The 22,535-nt window shown below is 48.3% G+C and overlaps 1 protein-coding gene across 5 annotated transcripts in view; it reads right to left on the bottom strand.

The window, feature by feature from the left end:
* The window catches only part of ZNF608 (zinc finger protein 608), a 135,571-nt gene that overhangs the window by 32,731 nt on the left and 80,305 nt on the right, over positions 1–22,535 (bottom strand). For all 5 annotated transcript variants that reach the window (XM_045794830.2, XM_045794833.2, XM_045794829.2 and 2 more), the window contains 4 exons: positions 5,968–6,055; positions 2,982–5,442; positions 885–1,302; positions 99–271 (listed from right to left, as the gene is read on the bottom strand). In XM_045794830.2, the coding sequence (XP_045650786.2) occupies positions 99–271; positions 885–1,302; positions 2,982–5,442; positions 5,968–6,055 (3,140 nt within the window). The remainder of the gene's footprint in view (positions 1–98; positions 272–884; positions 1,303–2,981; positions 5,443–5,967; positions 6,056–22,535) is intronic.

Here is a 22,535-nt window from a genome sequence, read left to right as displayed (position 1 = left end):
GAAAGCCATTTATATTTCAAGACCGTTTCCTGGCTTGTCCCCTTCTCTCCCCCCCAAACCACGGCACTTTGAAGCAACAACAAAAGGCTAAGGCTTACGGCGGGAGACTTGCTGCGGTACTGGCTGGCGTGCTGTTGCAACAAGTCCAGCGCTTTCGACTCCGTCGTCGTTTTCGTGTTGATGCTAGGGCTGCCGCTGACTTTCTCTGCCTCTTCTCTCCCCGACATCTTCCCATACACAGGATAATGAAATCCCGGAGAGAGGTAGGCCCCTGCAGGTGCACGACAAATACCACAGCAAGTTATGGGCTCCATCTTTTAAAAAACAAAACCAAGAGTCATCCGGGTTCCACGAATTTGGGACAAGAGTCGGAGATCTTAAAATAGGGGATGACATTAAGAGTGGGCTACATCATCGTTACACCGTACGCAGGCTCTCCGATTTTCTTCTCCCAGTTAATTCATCCTGATGAACGGAGGTTATAAACAGAATTGAGCTTATAGTCGTTTCATACATTTCTGTGTCCGCTTAAGTGAAAGGAACAGTAACTGTAATGATTATGACAGTAAGTGCTTAGAATATTTTCATAGGCAATAAAGTATGCGTCAGTCTACCGGCTAGAGCAGACCGTCAGGGTCTACGCAAACGAGAGCTGAGGACGCTTGACGTTTTATCTGAACAAAGCAGAACAAAACAAAACAACCCCCCCCCCCAAAAAAAACCCTCACATTAAGTAAGTTTAACCTTGAGGACTTGAAGCAGCCTAAAAACAAGCAAAATAAAGGGTTACTGGTGAAGCGTCTCATTTCTCCTAAGTTTCTTACATAGCTAATATTTGCACGCAGCCTGTTCCCTCCAATATAGCGAGAACCCGCGACACGTACCAGGGTAACTGTGCATTAGGACGGGAGAGACAGCCCGGTATGCAGGGTGGCTGGGGTCATACATCTGTGGGTAAGGATAAGCATGCAAGTACTGTATGTAGGACTGATGCTGACTCATGGGCGAGGACACCGCCACTCTCGCTCCCCGAGAGTCCTTCCAGTGCACAGGCGTCTTTCCATCCTCATTTTTCAGCTTGCTCTCCTCCAGGGACTGAGAATCAGGACGCTTGGCCTCTTTGGGCTCCTCTTTAATGCTCGTTAGTGATACGGGAAGGCTGGGCACCCCCCCCTCCTTAGTGGGGGTCTTCCTGGGACTATCCTCTTTTAATTTCTTCTCCCTATCAAGCTCTTCTGACTTTGGCTGATCCGGGTATTTGGGCTGGTAGACGTAGTGATGCCATGTCCTTGAGTCTGGGTCCTAATTTTTAAAGAAAAGAAAGAAAAAAAGAAAGAAAAGAAAAAGGAAACGAAAGAAAAAGGAAAGAATTTTGTTTTAAAATTTCAATTTGAAGCCAAACCCATGAATCACCAAGACAGCATTATTAAATCTCTTACTCCTAATCCCAAATTCACATGTACTCCTGCCCTTGCACTGTGCAAGAGCCTTACCCCCCCCCTCACAAAATCATGGCGTCTAACATAGGCAGCATGATCCACCTCTTTTACACCAGACAAAACCAAAGCTTTTAAAGCTCCAGGAACATGGGGGTCGCACTGCTGCCCAGGGTGGAGCTGGGCCGCAAACTGAGGTCTGCGGGAATCCGGAGCCGGGCCCTTTGTGGGATCCTTCGACATTAAAACAGCATGCTCAGACACAAGTTACTTGAAAACTCATTTTCCCTTTACTATCTCACGTACGCAAGAAGAATTTTAAAATTCCCAACTCCAGCTAGTTCAAAGTAAATTTAAATCATCATCGTATCAATTAACATCAGTTAGCGGGGGAAACTCTTGGTTTCCTAACATATTTTCTTCACCTACAGCAGCTGAGGCTTAATATAAGGGCTCACATCCCCTGTGCAGACATGTTAATCAAAACAAAGTTTCAAATTAATAGCACACATTATAGCTTTTCTATTAGAAAACAAAGGCACCTCTAACCCCCCTCCAAACTGCATGGCTCTAATGCAGCCCTGTGAAGCCAGGGCCCGGTTCAGGCCTCCAGAAGTGGGGGAACTGAAGACCCCAAAAGGCTCTGTGACTCCCATCCCATTCATGACAAAAACCCACGGGGTATTTAGGTCCCGAGAGAACATTCAGCCCTGGGGCTAAGTCTCAACTTGTAGGCAGTAGTGAGCATGGAGACGGGATCCCCTTGCTCTGAGATTCCCCAGGGATAAAAGCGTGGGAGTGGAGAGGGCGTCGGGACACTGGGAAACCCCAGAGTTAACTCTCAGGGGGCCACCGTGAGTGAGGATGCATGCGCCATCACAGAAAGTGTCAGCAGGTGCGTGATTTCATGGTGGCTGGTTTTTAGGTGCCTGCCCGTGGAACCTCAGGCTGGCTGACAGAGGGTGACGGGTGGACTGCAGGAGGCCCCATGCACCCCGACACCCCCCACCCCTTCACCTCACAGGCCAAGGGCACTGAGCCCCGCTCCAGGGCTCTTAACACCTAGGCATCTCAGACATCATGTGAAAGGCACCTGGACCCCAAGTTTTATGAGAGACGAGTGGGAAATGTGTATCGAAGGTGCCAGGAGGACTTTGGAAATACAACAGAACAAACATTATAGAGCCCAGACTCAGGGTCTCAGCGGCCACGTGGTAGAATTCCCTCACTCTGGACTCAGTAAGAAACTGGGGGACCTCGTCAGATTCCCAGTGAGTGAACGGCAGGGAACACCAGTCTGCAAAGCCCAGGTCCGAAGTTCCCTTCACTACCCAACACGACAAGGCCATCGTGAGTAACACAACGCTTGCGAGGTACGCAATAACTCCTGGGGGAACCTTTTCGAATATGTTTCAGGAGGAGAGGGATCAACCCTAATGAGCCCTTGGCTTATTTCCTGTGAAGACGTCTAACCAGATCAAGCCCAGACACGTCCACGTCTCAGACTCGCTCTCTCCCTGTGGGGGCCACGCTCCACAGTCTTACTTGTTTAAATCTCGAGGTTGGGTCTACACCTGTCTGCTTCATAGAGTCCATGACAGACTTCATTTCTACAGCCTCTTTAATAAGCTGGTGGTTTTCCATCTGCTTAGCTTTGAAGCTGTCGGCCTGAAGCTGCTGCTGGTGACTGGGGAGAAGCTGTGATTTACCTGTCTCCTCAGTTTTATTAGGCACTGGTGGCCCTAGTTTAGAATGGGTTTTGTTAGGCTCCGGGGTAGAGGGAGCTTTTGAGATTGTGGCAGACGGCAGGTTTTTCTGTTTACTGTCCTCCTTGCCCAGCTCTTTCAAGGGGAGCTCGTTTTTCCTGTCGCAGTCTCCTCTGCCAGCCTGGGCCATTTTCTGCTCTGCCAGCCTCTGGTCCTCATAGTACTTCTCGTACTGCTGTCTATAGGCAGGGCTGGTGGCCATCAGGGACTTCTGGTCCATATAGAGCCCATAGGCATACTGGCCGTAGTAAAGCGACTGCGCCAGGGCCGGGTGTCTCTGTGTGATCACCGACTGGTGCTGAGGCTGTAAGGATGCCGAGGTATGGTCCACCTTCTTGGCGTCGAGCTGCTCCGCCTTGTCTTTCTTTTCTGCGTCCTCCTCGGACTCCTTCTTGATCTTCAGGGCCTGCGTGCTCCCGCCGTTCCCAGCAGCAGGGGCTCCCACCTGCCCGGGGTGCATGTAACTTGGAGAATAGTAAGGATCGTAGCCGTGGTAGTAGGGAGAATGGGACTCTTTCATCTGAGATGATTGTGCTGTAGCCGAAGGATGCCCTTTGACAACACCCTCCTTACTAGAAATGATGTCTGATGGGGAACTGGCCTTGGACCGCATGCCCTCTGACCGGCTGTCGGAACCACCGTCGTCCGCCGCGTCGGAAATGTCCGAATAGGCTGGGCTGCTGGTCTTGGCCGCAGACGTCTCGGCACCGTTCTGGGTGAGCACGTGCAGTGGGGCCATGGGTGCCTGGCCGTTCACCAAAGTGCTGCATTCCATCCTCGAGGCACTGCCTATGGACGGGCTGGGGGCGTTGTCCGTGAAAGTGTAAACCTTATCCGCCTCGGCTTTGATGCTGGCCATTCGGCTCTCCTGAGATTCCGACAGTCCGTTAGCCAGCCCTTCACTCTTGCTGAGGTGGTCCTTTAAAAAATGCCCAGATAAATCTTTCCCTGCCCCCTTGGCATCTTCGAGTTTGCCCAGCTTGGCATCCAGCTTGGGGCTCCCCGACTCCTTCCCTTCTTTGTCCTTAAGCTTCCGCTTCTCCTTCTTCTTCTTGTCTTTGAGGGACACGAGAGCTGGGTTCACGGTGATGGGCTCCCCCATAATCGTGGGCTTTGGCTGAATGGGCTTCAACGGAGGGCTCTTTGGTGTGGCCTGCACGACAGTTGTGGTGAGGGAGGGCAGTCCGGGGATGGTCCCCGTTGTGGTGCTCGTAAAGGCTGCAGTCGGGATGGCGATGAGTTGCGGGGGTGCGGGAGCAGGCGCGGGGGCGGGGGCGATGGGCCGGGCAGTTTTAAGTTTAGAGAGATTTTTGTCCATTTTGCAGTTGTTGGCTTTCTTGCCCTTTTCTTTGTCGCCCGCACTCTTCTTGTCGATCAAGCCTTCCGCTTCGAGTTTGGGCATCTCGGCGGCCAAGCTGCCGTCTGCCGCCGGGCAACTGTCCAGGGCGGCCGTCATGTTGGAGATCACCGGGAGGTTGTTCAGCTCACTGTGAAGGCCCTTCTTTTTGCCAGAGTTCTTGCCTGCTTTAGAGCCAATGACAGAACCCGGACCATTGCTCATCAGCTCTCTCTTCCCCTTGGGAGTGCCAGGGGGGTGCCCAGAGCCAGGAGACGCGGGCGGCTTCACCTGCTCGTAGGCCGAGAGACTTGTGCTGGGCTCGCTGCACTCGAGCGCCACATGACTCAACGCCTCCTCGCAGTCTGAGATCTTGTCCTCGCTGTCGGGCTCGAACTCCAGCTTGTTCTCTGGGTCTAAGTGTGCGTGAGCTTGGTGGTACCTCAGCCCGTTGATGTGCTTGTACTTTTTGTTGCAGTTGGGGTGGGGGCAGTCGATTAACACTGGAGAGGAGCAGCCTTGGTCCAAAAAAGTAGTCTCTGGTTTCCCTTGAGGAGTGGTCGGAGTGCTTCTGGAATTTGTGCGGACACGCTTCCCGGGCTTATTGTCCTCGGAGCTGGAATTCAGGTCCAGCTCCATCGGGGGCTTGTTTTTCCTTTTGTTGGTGGAGGAGGGGCTGGCTTTGATGTCCTCGGCGGCGCAATTTGGGGGTGTCCTTCGCCCACTGGCGTTGAGGCTGCCCCGCCTCCCCTTCCCATTGGCCCCCCCTCTGTTCTTGTTGTGCAGCCCTCTGGACTCCGCGAAGCTGGCCTCTGAGCCCGGAGCCGCCGCGGCAGACCTGGCTCTCTTCCCTCGGCCCCGGCCCCCTCTCATCTCCAGGTCGCTGGTCGGGGACTCACAGAACCTAGGAAAGCAAGCAACAGACGTCAAAATGAGCACTCCCAAAAGAGCCAGGTGAAAACAGGAGGCACACAATGCAGGCAAGAGCGGCCAACAGCCCCGCAGCTTGAAGGCTGGGCCCAGAAAAGGAAACACACCCTGTCCTTCCGCTGACAGCGGCGTTCCCTGCAGAAGAACCGGCTAGGGAGGGTGTATATTCTTCAGAACACCAAAGAAAAATGGCTGGGATAGCTAGCTTCGAATCCAGTTCAAAGTCCCATTTTAAGAAGAGAAGGAAACAAAGGAGAGAGGGAGAAGGGGCAGGGAGGAGGGCTCTCTGTGACTGAGAAGAAATCCGGCATCTGCATTTCACTGTGTGCAAGCCTGAACTGATCGTTCCTCTTTTGCCTGGTTTCAATTACAGGCAGACTTTTATGCATTATTAATCTATCTCTCAGGTTTCTTTGCAAAGAGAGGACAGGGGGAAGGAGAAGGGAAGAGGAAGGTGGAGAGAAAACAGAGCTCTTGAAATAAAAGGCCCTGTGCATACCTGGGAGGGGCCCAGTCGTGCTTGGTGCAGTCCAGCAGGGTCCCTACGTAAGTCTTGTTCCTCCACGTGACATTGACCACTAGAACACCTGCAGGAATGGATAATGAAGAGAACCACGGTTAGCACTGATTCCTCTATTTCCAGATGATGATGATGACGGTGATGGCAATTATTTTACCAGCAAAGTTCTATTCTCATTTGCTTTCAAAAGCTGTGGTTTACATTCTTCCTCTTTCTGGTTTCAGTGACCTCAAGTGAAAACCCACAGGAAATTGTGTGTGTGTGTGTGTGTGTGTGTGTGTGTGTGTGTAATCATGCCTGTGCGCATGCGGTACAAAGGGTAATACCGTGTGTGAGAGTGTAATCAAGATACTGCTGACAGAAGGAAATGGTTTTTGCCATGTCCTGCCGTAAAACAGCAACACTCACCTCTTAATTTTTCTATTATTACACATAATTGCTTTCGCTTGGCAAGCAGCCAACAAAAACTAAGCGCCAGTTACCAGCGCTTTAACCAGAAGGTGACTGAAAGGCATCGGCTTTGTTTCCAATTCAACAATATAAAATCATGGTGATTTTTATTTAGAAAAACATTATGCGAGTGCACAAAAATAGGCGGAGAAGGGGAGAGCGGGGGGCTTAGAGTCCAGAGAGCAGACAATCAGCTATGACTTCTCTTTCATTCTAATCCTCCCCTCTCTGGCTTTGTGAGACAAGCATCAGCCACGGTATGGTATCTGTTTCACTGTTTGGTCTTGTTTCATATTAAGGACTCCTAAAATAGCCCTCTTAAGAAAATAAATGTGCACAATAGGTTTGCTCTTGGGGTTATCTTTAGAATCAACTTTAGTAAGCATTTGCCACAGAGGATTAGAAGAAAAATCTCAAAACCAACACACTTGTTTCCTGCAAGCCATTCTGCTTTTCCCAACTGCTTTGCAGACAGACAATTTAATTTAGCACTGCATCTGTGAATTACTAAACTTAAGTGCACTTAGTATACCAAATGTCACAGGAAAACAAAATAGAACATCCTCTTTATTTCTCTAGGGGACAAGCGCCATATATATTTTTTAATCACTCCTTAAAAACGTACAATAAAAGGACCTCGATTTTGAGACATACCTAAAATATTAGGGTAAATAAATGAAACATTTAAGTGAGCCTTTGTTTTCTCTGCTATACCTACAATCCATTCTATCTTGGAAACGCCAAGGGACAGTACTCAAAGCCTACTTCTAGCTGGTTTGCTCACTCACTCACTGCCATTTTGAATTGTCTAGAAAACCCGTATTGCACCCCTTTACCGTAAGGGACACCTCACAAGGTTAAGACTAATTTCCTTGGGAACGTTTTCACAGCAGGTAAAAATATTTGAATGGTTGGAACTCAGGTAGTGGGGAAGGAGGGATTTCTTTCAAAAGTCTCCGAAAGAGATTTAAAAATGGTTTCCCACATGCTCTCTGTTGCTATTAGGTGACAACTGAATTTACTCACTGCAGCGATGGTGGGGTGGTGGGAGGAGGTGGGAGGGGGACGGGAATGTAGCAAAGCAAGCATTTCCTCAAATCATGGTTGATTCCATTCTAATTCCCTGGGGAAATTTTTTTTAAAACCACTGAGTATAAAAATTCATATTGAGATGAGAATCAATGGTAATTAGGCATTTGGTCAAAATTTGCACAAGAAGAACAATTGGAGGAAAGGATTCTTTATGAGCACATCCCTCCAGGAAAAGGGAGGGGGTGGGCGGGGAGGCGAAGGGGAAGACGGAGCTGGTTTTCTCATCATGTGCTCTCTGGGGCACTGTGTGTGGTGTCAAAGACCTTTGCAGCTGCTTAAAATTCTTTAGCATGTCAGCTATATTTACAGTGCGGGAACATATCTGTATTGCCACAAGGTGACTGCATTTTAGCTTTAGACGCAATAGGGCTGAATCACTGCGTTCCCGAGTCCCTGATGTAGCACAAATGTATAATTAAAATTGCTTGAAAGGAAACATGAAAGAAACAACAAACCCTCCATTCTTGCAGTAATAAAATTAAAAACAGGAAAAGTCTGCACAGACACTTAACATTTGTCTGCAGTGAAAGGCTTTTGTTATTGCTTTTCCCCTAAGGGTTTCGCGTTTCCAGCAAACGCAGGCCGCCGATTGGCCGGCGCCTGCTGGGAACGCTCGCGTCTGATTGGCTGGGCCCAGGGCGGTCGCCCGGAGCCGCGAGGCGGCGGCCGTGGATAAAGGGGCTCCGCGGAGGACAGGGGCCGCCGCGGCGCTCGGGGCGCCGCGCACGCCCGCTCGCAGCCCCGCGCACGCCCGCTCGCAGCCCCCGGGACCGAATCTGTGCTTCCCCAGACAGGACCCAGGGAAACGTGGGGACCCCGAACAGGCAGTCAGCCGCTGCTACTGCTGTGGGGCTACCACGCTGGAAGCTGTCACAAAGACTGAGCTCACACTGCGGCTTGCACACCGTAAAACCAGTCCCACCGCCGGAGGCTGTGTTTCTAGAAGCCACACCGGCAGACCTCGTGGGGAAGCACTAGCGAGACTGCTAGCATCACCAGTATCCGCACTCCACGGGGAAGAAAAAAAAAGTCCCGTCAAGTCCATTCCCAACTTCAATAGGGCCTCAATCAGCCAGCGTGGTTTTTCTAGAAGCCCTCGGTATTCGAAATGCTCAAAATAAATGCTCTGCTCCCGGGGAGATTTTTTTGAAGAGTCTCCATCAAGCAGGGCTAATTAAATACGTGTGCCTTTATCTATTTTTCTTTCTGCCACAGAGTATTTCTATCTGCCTAGCATTCACGTGCGAGTATACACACGCACATGTTTGCACAGCCGAACTGGAAAGAAGGCTTAAAGAATGCTTCTCATATAAACTACAAAGTGTATTGTTTCTTTGTAAGGGAAGTCTGTGTTTACACAACATCCCATTGTGAGGGGCCAAGTAGAAAGGTGGTGTTTCAGCCCTCCAACATGCAAATGGTTTATCGTTTTTTGCTGAAGTCCCAACAGCGTGAACACTTTGTCACCCATGGGCATGTAAAGTGGACTCTACTTTTGAAATAACCAAAATGAAAATTAGTCCTTTAAAAGTTCTACTTTGAATTTCATAAATCTGGGTGCAGTTGTGTTTCTCATTTATCTTATATACACTGGAAATAAATATACATGTGTTCCAAACGGATTTGGTATTTCTTTTAATGCACATTTATTCTTCCAAACGCCTCGCCTGTGACCCAGGTGCTGGGGACACTCTACACCAGCCTTTTTCATCTTTATATTCTCCAGTATCCCTCTAGGTTTATTGTCTTCCTCTCCCACCCAGGGAATGGTCTTTCTCAAAGTGCTAATAATGCCTGCCCTGAAACGTTTTATATTTGAAAAAGATCTGAAGATTAGTGCCAATTAAGTATGACTACAGCTGAAAACAGCAATGGATGGTCTGTGTGTGCTCACCACACAGGGTTTTCTTATTTATATTAAGGTTTTGTACCGGATACTGACACAGAATCTAAGCTACTGTCCCATAAAACATGTATTATCTACAGGACACTTAAAAAGAACACGCTCTGTGTTCTACAATGTAGAGCCTGTGACCTCTACAAGCCAAAAGAGCCCTGAGATCACGTAAGGATTCCACAGTCCCAGGGTTCTAACTACTTGCTCTTGTCATACTTAGCAGTGAGGTGCTCCCAGGGAGGCGATCAGGCCCATTAAGCATTTAATGCGCAACCTGAGGGTATCCGCTAGGTACTTATTTGGTGCTATGGAATCAGCCACGGTCTAGCTGGACCTCCATCCAAACTCCATCCTGCAAGAGCTTGCAAACTGAGAACCAACACAGGCACACCCTGTCATCCAGAAAGGGAAGGGTAGCTTACGGATTACCCATACCTATGCAGCAGCTCCCTTAATCCATCACATTAAACTAGACCCTGGATGAGATGTTCCTCGGGCTTACCCTGCCCACAGTCCCTGCTCAGAGGGGAGTCTTCCGCGACTAGACTCCTAAAACGGTAATCCTCACCCTGGCTTCGTTGGATGGTTCCAGCGATGGGTGTCTAAAGCTGAGGCAGCCAAACAGGGACTTTTTTTGGGAATCGGAATTAGTCACAAGGAAAATTGATAATAGAAGTAGAAATCTCAAGGTCACAAGGTACTAAGGGCTGAGAGGACTACAGCAGGCCAAAGCCCTAAGGACACAAGAGCTAGGAGATGAGGAAGCCGATGGGTGCAAGGCCCTCGGTACCTGTGTTGTGTGTCCCTTCTTCCTCCTTTTCATCAGAGACAGGGGTTCACCAGCACCCAGGACTGCCCCATTTTTCTCCAGCCATCCTGTTAAAAAGTTGTTCCTGGTTCTCCACTGAAATCTGTTTTTGAATACCTTGCTCCCAGAGGGGCCTTCTGATACCCTGCAGGGAAAGTCTTCCCACCGTCCATGCACAGGCTTTCACCCAGGCAAGGACAACGACCATGGAAACATTCTCGCCTCCAGCTCACTCTCTTTTTTCTTCCCCCTCCAGCCGAAATGAGTTTCTTCAACCACTGTTTATGCCACAACTTTAATCCCCTTAAGATGTCCTAGTCCCAATCTCCAAGGGAAGTTCCTCATGAATTAGCACCAAAGAGAGACAAAGGCCAATGTTCCCTCTTCTCTGAATGCTCTCCGCTCCCACGCCGATGGTGTATGCCACCAAAACACGGCCACCCCCTCCCGAGGCCCCCACTGCGCTCCATACCCAGTCCTCTGACCAGTGGACGCTCACCAGGATCCGTGCTTGCCTCTGAGTCCACGGCTAGACACTCCCCAACCTCCCGCCCGGTTAGAGGCGGCTCTGTGGCACACTCAGGTCTGTGACGGCTAAGTGAGGGACTGCAGGTGTGCCACTTACGGGCCTGGCCCACAACAATGCCCCCGTGCATGTACTTCTAACCTCCTCCTCGTTCTGGCTGGCTGGCACGGAGACTACAGTGACCCTGAACGCCACCATAGGATGGCAGGGTCTCCTTCATCTGGGACCCTGAACGACAGGGAAAACCCACCAAACGCATACCAAACTCAGTCTATCAGGGAAGCATCAAAGAAGCTCCTCCCACATTTGAACACTACCAAGGCTCACTCTCTCAGCCTCGTACACAGCCCCTTCCTATGCCCCTCCTCCCACCAGAACACCCTCCCTGGAACACAGGAGCGGGGCTGCACCTGTCCCACCTGCGAGCACACGGCTCAGCGCACAGAGTGCACTCAACACCTGAGAACTAGGGCATGGTGACAGAAGCGACTAGATCTGAATCCTTCTTTTCACTGTCACCATACTTTTTCAATAAGTGTAATCTCCCACGAGCGCAGAGATGATAGAAATTCTCTATGGAGAGACTATACTCCAAAGAGGTGATAAATATGGTTTATGAATTACTGTTTCTGGGATTCGTGAAGATGTTTCCTCAAGAACTGGGTAAATGCCTGATTTCCCAGCGGGTCAGCATAACTCTGTTTGTATTACAGTTTAAAGACTGTTTCAGAGTCTTTAAAGCGCCTCATCCCTGGGACAGGCGTCTCTGCCAAGCATTGCAAATGCCGAATTTGGAATCAGACGTCTTTTTTTTTTTTTTTTGAACTCCTATTCAGACTACCACATCTGGATGGACTTGGCGTGCACTCATGCAGAAAACAGAAACCTCACTCTAATAACACCGAAATGGAACCCAGTTATGCCGCAAACCTTTTTTTTTTTTTTTGAAGTTTACACATTTCTTTCCTTTTATATATTTTTTCTAGTGGAAACATTAGTGACAATAAAAAGGCCACAATATGCTGGTTTCATGCGTTCGGGATAAAGTTCATACACTCTGAGTATCATATTACCCTACATTTTTACACAACATGACCATTGTACAAGGTATGAGTTATCACCACCGCTTGGGACTCCAACTCCCTCCCCTCCCACATTTTACTGTTGTGGTTTTGCTGTATCCAATGCTGGGACTTTCTTAAGAAGGTTGAGTCTTGTATATACATACTTGTTCATTTTTCTGGCTCCAGAGTACCTAACCTTCGGAAAGAGCTTTCTTCAAAGGACAAAACTGAGTTTCTAACTCTTTGGGGAAATGTTTAATTGACAACTAAGGCTGCCAATGGAATCTCCGAGGGCCAAAGAGCAGAGGGGACTTGCCTATCTCCCTATGCCAAGTATCCCTGGAGCCTTAGGACAGGAAAAGCATCGTCACATGACCAGAAAAATGCAGGGGGTTTTTTCTTTTTCTTTTTTTTTTAAAGAGCCCTACTGCTGAGCTGAATGTTTGAAGAGTCACTTTAACCACATCCTGTAATCAAACCATCTGGAACACAGCGCTGCGATTAGTCACCCTGAACATTGGGCTTTATCTGAACAAATAGTGTAAGGCAATGGAGCTCGGGAGATAGGGCAGCACTAACAAAGGGGAGTGTAATGAAACACTTTATGCCCTAGTGTGCCGCCACCCCAGCCATAAACCCCAGACGCACTCTGCTCTGGTGTTAATGTACTACTTTATGAAAGCACAGTGAGCTTAAAGATTAAAGGGCTGACGGGCTAAAAATTGCTGGTTTGGATAGATGTTCTCTGCTGGCGGCTGGACTATGTTGGCACCGCTCTATCTACGTTAATTATAACCTCTCAGATGACGATTCAGCATTCCTTTTAGGGTTCGGTGTTATTTTCAGGACATCAGGAACAAGGTGCATTTATGGGAGGATCATAATGATTCTTTACTTGCCAGAGGTTCATCTGAACACCGAGACACCGCTTTTTGGTTCCTCCAAACCCTATCCACCAATCACAAGAAAAACATATCCGCGAGAAGTCCAAACAAATTGGCTAAGCCAACCCCAGAGAGCAAAAGGCAATGGCAGAATGGTGTTCTAATCTCTATGTTAAAAGATGGTGCTCTTCCTGGACTGAGCTGATCTTTTTCAAAAGTACATTTGATCACTGGGATACCATCTATGGAAATCTTATTTAAAAAAACAAAAACAAAAAAACCTGAAAGGATTCCCCCCCTAAATACATTGAATAAGCCCTAAGAGGGGAGGAGGGAAAAAAAAAAAAAAAAACAACATAGCTAAAGAAACCTTGTTTCCCCATGGGTCTTATGGTTTAATACACAAAAGAACACACAGCCACTTCCATCACTGTCACTGCCCCCGCAGCCTTTGTTCTGAGGCCTGATGAGCTGTATTGATTTGGGAAAATCATTGAGCTTCTTGGAAAACTAGACTCTCGCTTATTCACTGCCATCTATTTCTTTCCCATGAAGACAGGTGGTCAATACCCAGTTGACTGGTCAGCTAAAAGAGGCTCTTGCTGCTTTTCTTTTCTCGCTTCCCTAGTAACATGATCCTTTCCCACTTCTAGAAAACACAATGGCCTGTTAAAGGGGAGGATGAGGGAACAGAAATAAGGCTTTTGTAAGGCACCTCGGGGGAACGCTGAAGTGCCATGCCAGACATTTGCATGGGGGCCTGCACGGGCGTCCGTGGCTGGTCACAAGATTTTCACTGACCCAAGCATGACGCGGGTGGAATCGTTCATGAAAACTTTGACAGCCCAAGATAGGACTTTCAAAAATACAACAAATCAAAACAGATCACTAGAACCTAGTGTTAATTTCAGAAAGAGATGCTTTCCTTTTTTTTTTTTAAATAATCGGTACGTAAGTTTCAATAAGGTTCATAATTATAAGATGTCCTAAGTGTCATTACAGACTTTTCAGGGAACAAGGAGCATAATGGGAAGAAAAAAAAAAATCCACAGGGAGATCTTTACAAAGCGATTTTAAACATGATGAGAACAAAAGACACTTGATTTTAAGTTACGCAGACATACGCATCCTAAGGAAACATTATCCTTGATGGCTTGAGGCTACTCTTGAAACACAGATAAACTGCAACCACTCACCCCACAATACTGCTTAGAGGCAGAAGGCCCTCCCACCTGGGGATAGGCAGGAGGACAGGTTTCAGGTGACACTGCTGGGAACAAGGGGGGGGGAGAACGAGCCCCCCTAAGCTTGCTTCGACAGGCAGCAAGTCACACTTAACACTTATGCAGACTGCATTAAAAGCTACCCCTGCACCCCAAGGGGATGCTCTGTAGCCTGTGGTCTATCAAGGCTCCGGCAACCACAGTAAAATGAAGTGATATGCTCAAGGAAAAGATAAAAGATGAAGGGTGGGGGGAGGCAGAGGGGAAAAAGAGGGGAGACAGGACAAAAAAACACAAAGTCTTCTGAGACAGACATTTGGAAGAATGTCAATGCACGAAGCCACCGTGTCCATATACGTAGCCTATGTATGTAGGTATACACTTGTATAAAGAGGTTTCATTTCTAGTCTTTGATCAAACTTTCCAGTAAGTAATGCCCTGCGGCTGGCTGGCATGGAGATAAGCTACAGAACCACTCCGATTTCTGGTGCAAAGTTCCAAGCCTGAATTTTCCCCTGCTCCTTTGCATTTATATCTCTGAAAGCGGATGAGTGTCAACGAATGATTTCTAGATCCTCAAACCCTCTCCTTTTTTAAGGTACAATTTCCTCACTGGAGTAGCAGAAGGATTTCTCATTCCCCCTCCTCCCTGTCTTCATGGGAAGACCAGGGTTCAGTGCCAACTGTAACAGAATGGACTCATCTCCCCCCCTCTGGTCTCACAAACTTTAATTATTAGCTCATTAGGAGATCTTTTTTTTTCTTCCTTAATATAAAAGCTTTCAAAAGTTGGGGAAAGGGATCTAATAAGTATTTTATTGAAGTAGGTTTACTCTGAGCCACGGTCACGATACGGTTCTTACCTATCTAGGACCTCCTACCACGTTGCTCCTTTAAGAGTGTTATTTTAGGAGGCAGGGGTGTACAAGGGGCTGATGAATAAACCAGCACGTAAACCAGGATTCCCCCTGCCCCGGGCCCCCCGCAACGGAAGGGACACAGCCTCAACACAATCCCACGATCAGACCCGCCTGCCACGGAAGATATGCCACTAAAAGAATGCAGGCCTTTCGTTTCCTGCAGTTAATATTAACCACTGCATCTTTTCCGCTTACAACCCCTACAGCCAGGATCTCTACAATGTCGTCAGTTCAACTTCAAAAACAGGTAAAGAAAATGGCAAGACCAGACCAAAAAAAAAAAAAATCAACCAAACCTCCAGGCTCCACACCACTGCCCCTGGAAGAGAGCATTCTCAGGCCGAAAGCGGGAGGAAGGGTGTGAGATGCTATGAATTCGGAAAGTCGCTTACCAAATATCTGCAACTCCCCCAGTTCCAGGTGCAGACAGAAGTCTGTTTCTGGCCCACCGCTGCCCCCCCCCCCCCCACCGCACGGCAGGAGCAGGGGAAGGAGCAACAGGCAGGGAGGCAAAGCCATCACTGAGACGAAGGAACTTGCAAGATGCCAGGGAAATAAAACCCAAGAATGGAAAAAACCTCATAGACTTTGGGGAAGGGGAGCAGACTCAGCAAAAAGGAAGAGGGAGGAATCTTTGTTCTCGCGCTCACGGACCTCTTGTGGATCAATTTAGGTGGGTGATTAGCAGAGTTTCAGGTTTAAACGCTAGTGAACTGCTTGTCAAAATACGTGTAATACCACCACAGATTACAGGACTGCGTTTTCAAGTAATTTCTTACCATCCCCGGTCCTTGAGATACAGGGAGACAGTAGGAACCAATCGACAATTATGCTCACATCAAAAAGCTGTTACTGATGCATACATCTCACCGGGACCCAAGAGCCAGGCTTCATATAAATTATGATGCTTATTTGCTTTTGTGCCAGCTCTAGGCCCTTTTCATCTCCAGCTCTCCCCGGCCCAGGAGAGCACACATTCCTACAGCTCTGCTGGTCACCAGCTGTGTCCCCCATAAATCATAAATCCTCTGAACAAGCCATTCTTTACAAAGACCAACAGCATTTACTGGAGATGATCACTCTGCTATTATTCCACTTGCTGAAATTTAAAATAGCAATTTACAACAGCAGTTGAAAACCAGGGAACTGAGCGTGTGTGTGTGTGTGTGTGTACAGCAAGGCTATGAGTGTCTATGACACACAGAGGGGCACATTTTGTGTGTCGCCTAAAAGTCAGCAACTCTGCAAATCTAAAACGGAAACAGGGGACGTGCCTGTCAGAGGAGCCAGCGTCAGCACCCCCACAATTAAAGGCAATGGGCTGAGTGAGGTCCACGGGGTTGGTAAACCTCCCGGCCCTCAACTGGAGACAGCCAAGCCCTGGGGACAGCGTGGGAGAGAGCTCGCACACTCTCCTACCGAGGCCACATCATTATGGCTCAGGTTCAGAATGTAATAAGGAAAGCTGAAGGAATTAACTCCAGTCAAGCTCAGTCTGCAGCCAATTCGATTCTGAAGACTAGGGAGGAAGACAGAATGCGAGGGTCTTTGGTAACCCCACGCAGCATCCCAAGCGCCCGAAAACACAGTCTCTGGAGACAGACCCACCTGGCTCCCTGCCCACTCTACAGCTGGGGTTTCACCTTGAATTAAATCCCTCTGCCCTTCTGTTTTCTCATCGATAAAACAAGGACAACACGGATGCCAGGTAAGGCGCGGTTTCTGTTAAGCACCGGAACACACAGGCACCGGCACCAAAGAGTCACCCAGCAAATGGACTTCGGCTTCCTCATCTTTCAACTCCCCTGGAACCCAGGTCCCAAGCTGAGAAATGGAGGGAGACGCCAAAATACAAGGCGTTGCACACTGAGAGAAACAGCCAGCAGCAAGCCCCACTGTGCTTCCTCCGGTAAAGCACCCTTGGACGGGGGCATCCATGCAAATTACCCCGGACTCCTGGGGACCAGGCTGTTGGACAAGCGGTACATCTGTCTGCCAGCATCTCATGAGCCGCAAATTTCAACATGAAGGACTTGTGCTATTTCTACACCTAGCACCGACTGCAACCCCCAGAAAGTTCTCCTTCCTGACATACCCACTGTGGAAAGCAAACCTCTCCTCCTCCTCCCCACCACTCTGGACACACAGTTCGAAATCCCTGAAGCCTCCTCTCCAGACGTGGGGTATGGAGACCTCACATCCACTTTTCAGGAACAGCGATCCGAACTGAATGAATGCCTGGCATCAGTCTAAGCGACAAAAGGCATAATTAAAGGTCCCTAGGACCTTGACGACAGAGATGACCCCTGCAGCAAGGCTCTGGGGATGCAGAGAGCGTTAAAGGCAAACTCATCTTTTCAATTACCATCTGAACAGACTAGATGTCTCGACAATGGTCAGAGGCCCCCTCCCCCGCCCCCACTCCACAGTCCCTATCTTTTCAGGGAAGAAAAAAGCCCAGCAGAGTTACAAGTATTTCAATAATGTGCTTAGAGACCAGCTCTTTTCTGTAAACAAGCCTAATGAAGCATGACTAATAGCGCTCTCCGTGAGCAGAGCAAGGGAAAAGGGCCTTTGTTAGCACTTACTAGAGCAAGTCATCGTTTTGCTGGAGCAGAACAAAACTTAGCTGGTTACTGATTGACCAGCCTTGCTTGGTGTCCCTGCTTTGCGTCTGTTTCTCTATACTGTGTGTATAAATACAGGTGTTTATGGAGACGCAGAGATGTTCTATACACACACACACACACACTCACACTCCCACATACACCATCACGTGCAGCCACCAAGCTAACTTGGGGTGACACTGCTCTGCAGAAAGGACCGCATCTTCAAGGCACTGCTCTCTGATCCTGGAGTCTCTTCTGGTCCTTGATAGGACCTAACACCTCTCTAAGCTGTCAGTACCGGGAACCTCAGGGTCAGAACCTGTGTTCACCGACGCTCCCTGTGGACACTTCATAGCTTCCGAAGTCATTACGATTGAATCCGACCTGGTTATTCCATTCGAGGGGTGATTTACTTTTGTTTTTTAATAAACTCCCAATGGTTGGTATTTCTTTTCCCATTTTACTTCTCAATTCTGAAACTCCTGCCACCGAGCTCCGCGTGCCTGCCAGACAGCCTTCCAGGATGGCTCTCATCCTCTCCTGTGGTTAACGTGTGTCTTCAACGCGCTGAATGCACGCAACGACGCTGCAAGCAGGAGCTTCCGAAGCGGACCGCACTTCTCTTTGCAACGGACGGGAGTTCGAGTCAAAACTTGGCTTTCCTTTGTGCCTCGAAGCACAAATTTCCGTATAAATTATTGACTGCACTTTGGCCTCATCTGAAACATTAGCCCCACAGGCTGAGAAGTTCTGACCCTAGGTGGCACATCCAGGCTCTCGGAAGAGGCTGGAACATTAGTGCTTTGCACTGGGGACTAAGGCATGAGGGCCCATCAATCAAGCCCCTGACAGCTTCCATGGCCTCTGACCATTGGGCCCAAGTCAACCTCCAAGATGCCTATTGTTTGCATGATCCCCTTCTTCTCTGCTGTGAGGAAGTTAGGGTTAAGTCCAAGGCTCCGGAGAGAGAGAAAGACTATTGTTCGTAACTCAGTCTTTATTGACTCTGACCTGCAGGGCAGCCAGCATGAAGTCTCTTCCAGAAAGTAATGCACTGTTAATTGGTGCCCATCATCACGGCGTTTTTTTATACACCTCTTTTCAATGAGAGAAGGAGGCCTGACTGAACATTTCAACATCTTTTCCAGGTTGCCTTGTAATTCAATCAAGAGTTAAACACACACACACACACACACACACACTCACACTCATGCACACTGGATAAAATTCTGATTTGTACCCATCACGGTCCCTGGTTGCTAAATTGAATACCAATGTGAACACGGAATGTGAGCTGCACAGTAGGAATTTTCGAGAGTTGGCATAGGGCGCGTTAACTATTGTCTTCATGGCAGTATCTGTGGGGATGAGCCCATGGGGCAGGAGAACGCCTGCTGGAGAAATGAGGTCGTATTTCCTTCTGAGGTCCTCTGCCTGAAATAACTAAAGACCTTCTCCCACCAAAACTGGTAGCTGGGTTTGTGAGGGGCCAGCCACCAACTGTGTGGCTGGGGCAGGGACAGGACACCATGGCCCACGGGCTTCGTCTGCAGAATGCAGCACTCTGATGGGGTTGTAGAATGACTGGGTCCAAAGGCTCTCCGGTTTCCTTTCAGAGAAAAACCAGACAAACCATTTTCTCTTCTTACCCAAACAGGCCTCTGAGAGGAGGGAAAGTGGGGAGGGTGGTGACCAGGCACAGATGAAGCATCGGAGTACCCAAGTCTGCTTCTCAACAGGCCTGGGCAGCGGGTGACCAGACAGGCCAGCCCCCCAGCAAGGGCCGCACAACACTTGTTGAAAGTACTGAACGACAGGCTACAAAGCTTTGAAGGAGAGATCACATGGTGACTTTTTAGAAGTCCTATTTCTTGGATATGGGGGAGAAAAAACACAAAAACCAAATGGCTTAGTTTCTCACTGCACTTTTTTGCTTAAGAAATTTTCAGCCATGGGACGCCTAGGTGGCTCAGTTGGTTAAGTGTGGCCTTCGGCTCAGGTCACGATCCCCGGGTCATGGATTAAGTCCCACATCAGGCTCCCTGCTCAGCAGGGAGTCGGCTTCTCCCGCTGCCTGCCCCTCCCCCTGCTTGTGCTCTGTCTCTGTCTGACAAATAAATAAAATCTTTAAAAAAAAAAGAAAAGAAATTTTCAGCTACAAAATCCTACCACATTTAGCCAAGAGATTGATTATGCTTTTTATTTAGTACATCCCCGTATCGGAATCAGTACATATAAATTAGTACATACTTTTCCAAGTGAGTGACTAGAAAGCCATTTCTCAATGAAATTCTGCTCCATTTGTGTGTCTGACGGTATACTAACTCCAAGATGTATGAACGTCATACTAGATTTGATCAGCTTTCCGAAAAGGTGGTAGTTAAGAGAGCAAACTGTGCTTTCAGTCCTGATAAAGTGTCTTGTGCAAAGGACTACATTTTCTGGTTTCATTCAGTTCAATTCAACTTTAATATTAAGGAAAATCAGAATTTTCTAATTCAATAAGAATGCACCGCCAAAGCACATTAAACTCATAAATGTCATGTACTATCAAGGCCAAAAAGTTGTGTGGACTATTCAAGACACAACTGAACGTGTAGCCTCTTCTTAAATAAAAGAACTTCCTCATGTATTCCTACTTTGTACAGCCCAGAAGTAAGTTCGGGAAAGACGCAGAGAAAACCAACTACAGTATTCAAGCAACTAATGGCTGTACATAAAGACCCATTACAAAGGGTAAGTCTCAAGCCGATGAAAATGGAACCTGCTAGAGGACAAGACAGACATCCAGGAAAACGTTTAAACCTATGGACAAAGTGAATGAATCCTCATAGAGAAGACAGGAGGTCCTCTCTAAAGTTTCAAAGAAGGCAATTCAAAACTAGTACGTTCTACACCACAGGTAATTAACATTTCTATTACTGACCCCAGGGAGCGAAGACAGAAAATAAATGTAAGGGATACTGAGTGCTTGATTTTCTCTCTCTCTTTTTAAAAAAAAAATGTTTATTTATTTACTTGACAGAGAAAGTGAGAAAGCACAAGCAGGGAGAAGGGGCAGAGGGAGAGGGAGAATCAGACTCCCCACTGAGCACGGAGCCCAACTCGGGGCTGGATCCCAAGACCCCGAGGATCATGACCTGAGTTGAAGGCAGATGCTTAACCGACTGAGCCACCCAGGCACCCCTGAGAGCATGATTTTCTGCAGGCCGCAAGCAGAGTATTTTGACACAGATGATCTCATTTACTTCTCGGCACCTGCCAGTAATTGTTGCTATTTTACTGATGAGCAAAGTACCTCCAAGATGGCTTAACTGACGGACTTGCCCCGGGTTGGAAAGTCAGAGATTTGAACGCAGGGGGTCTGACTTCCAAGTCTGTAATATGAAGGCACTGCATGTGTGTGGACGGGGCTCTTGAGTAAGCCAGGCCGTCCAGGGGAAGAACAGCGGTGTGTCTGGAGTTTTGTGCTGTGGATGACACACAGCTCTTCCTGGTACCACCTTCAGAAACCTCACACCGGAAGCTTGGAACGACCATGGTGAGAACACACATACCACAAAAAACAGCAAACACCACAAATCAGGGTCCCCCACCCCCAACAACCCCCACCCCAGAAGCGGGTGTTAACAATTTATCAGCACACCAATGGTTACAGACCTTAATTTGTGGAAATGTGATTCTTCTCTCCCATAATGTGATGTGTCAGAGAAAACGGGGGTCTGGGGAAAGCAGGGAACCTGGAATCCTTTCTGTATTTATGTTTACCTCCTTAGAAGGGATCTGAAGTACGAAACTGAGGGATAATTCTAGAACTCACTACAGACCACAGTTCTAACTAATCATTTTAGCTGCTGTTTCAAGGGAGTCACAATTCACAGTCCCAGACCTCTCCTCCTGTTTAAGCACTCACACCTGTTGGTCACCAAGTTGTGACTCTTTTGACTGCCACTAAAGTTCCTGGCTCCATCCCCTCCTCTTCATCCAGATCCCTGTCCACAGTCAGGCCTGGGTTATCTTTCCACTGCTACCACTCACCCCTCCTCTGCCTCACAACCCCTCAGAATGACTTTCAATGTGCCCTGCACTCAACAGGCTTCCTGCTTTCCTACTACCTTCTGCAGGGAGAACCTGGCCCGCCTTACGCTTTGGAGTCTGAGTCCTGGTGCACAGAACTCCAGGAAGCCCCGAGAAAGCCTGACTGCCCCTGTGGGTATTTCTACCGCAGGACTTCCGTGACGTTCAGGATGCCGGGTTTTTATCTGCCAACCTCTGTAGGAGACTCAGCACCCTGTCTTTCAAAGTGCCTGGCAAAGAGCAGGTGGCTCAATGAATGTGATTTTTTTAAGGCGAATATTGAAAGGAATAAAAGTGTGTAAGAGCCCCTGTGTCCTTATTATGTACACAAATCAAAAGACAGAAGTGAAAACTGCAACGGTGGTGATTATTTGTCACTTGATTCCGATCCCTCTCAAGCAAAAGAGCCCATCTCAGTTGATTCTTGCCTTTTTCTTTTTTTTTTAAGATTTTACTCATTTATTTGTAACAGAGAGAGAGACAGAGAGCACAAGCAGGGGGAGAGGCAGCAGAGCGAGAAGCAGATTCCCCGCTGAGCAGAGAGCCTGATGCAGGATTCGATCCCAGGACCCTGGGATCATGACCTGAGCCAAAGCAGATGCTTCACTGAGCACCCAGGTGTCCCGATTCTTGCCATTTTTCAAAATAACTGGTAATCATATAAATGTGAACAATTTGGTTTTGAGTTATCTTCTATTTTTTATTGGAACTTTTTGTGAAGTAAGCACTCTTACAAGTTAAAGAAGTCAAAGAAGCCCGGAACCTTCCTCTAGGATTTCAAAAGCCATCCACTTTCACTGAACAAAAGCAACTGATGAGGTACATTTGTCGCTCACCTGATGAAGACACTCTAAACACAGACCATAACCGCCGAGCCACGGCAGACGCGGGCCGTTGGCCTCTCCCACTACTCCTTGCAATTTAATGAACAGTCACATGCAACAAATCTCCTCCCAATGGGCCGCCAGTGGTGATTCTCCCAGGCTCTGGGGCCCCA

Source organism: Ursus americanus, chromosome 5 (genome assembly GCF_024610735.1).
Source record: "Ursus americanus isolate L20-20 chromosome 5, mUrsAme1.1.p, whole genome shotgun sequence".
Classification (NCBI taxonomy): Eukaryota; Metazoa; Chordata; class Mammalia; order Carnivora; family Ursidae; genus Ursus; species Ursus americanus.
Note: the sequence above shows the minus strand (reverse complement) of the source record. Positions and strands in the feature narration are given on the sequence as shown.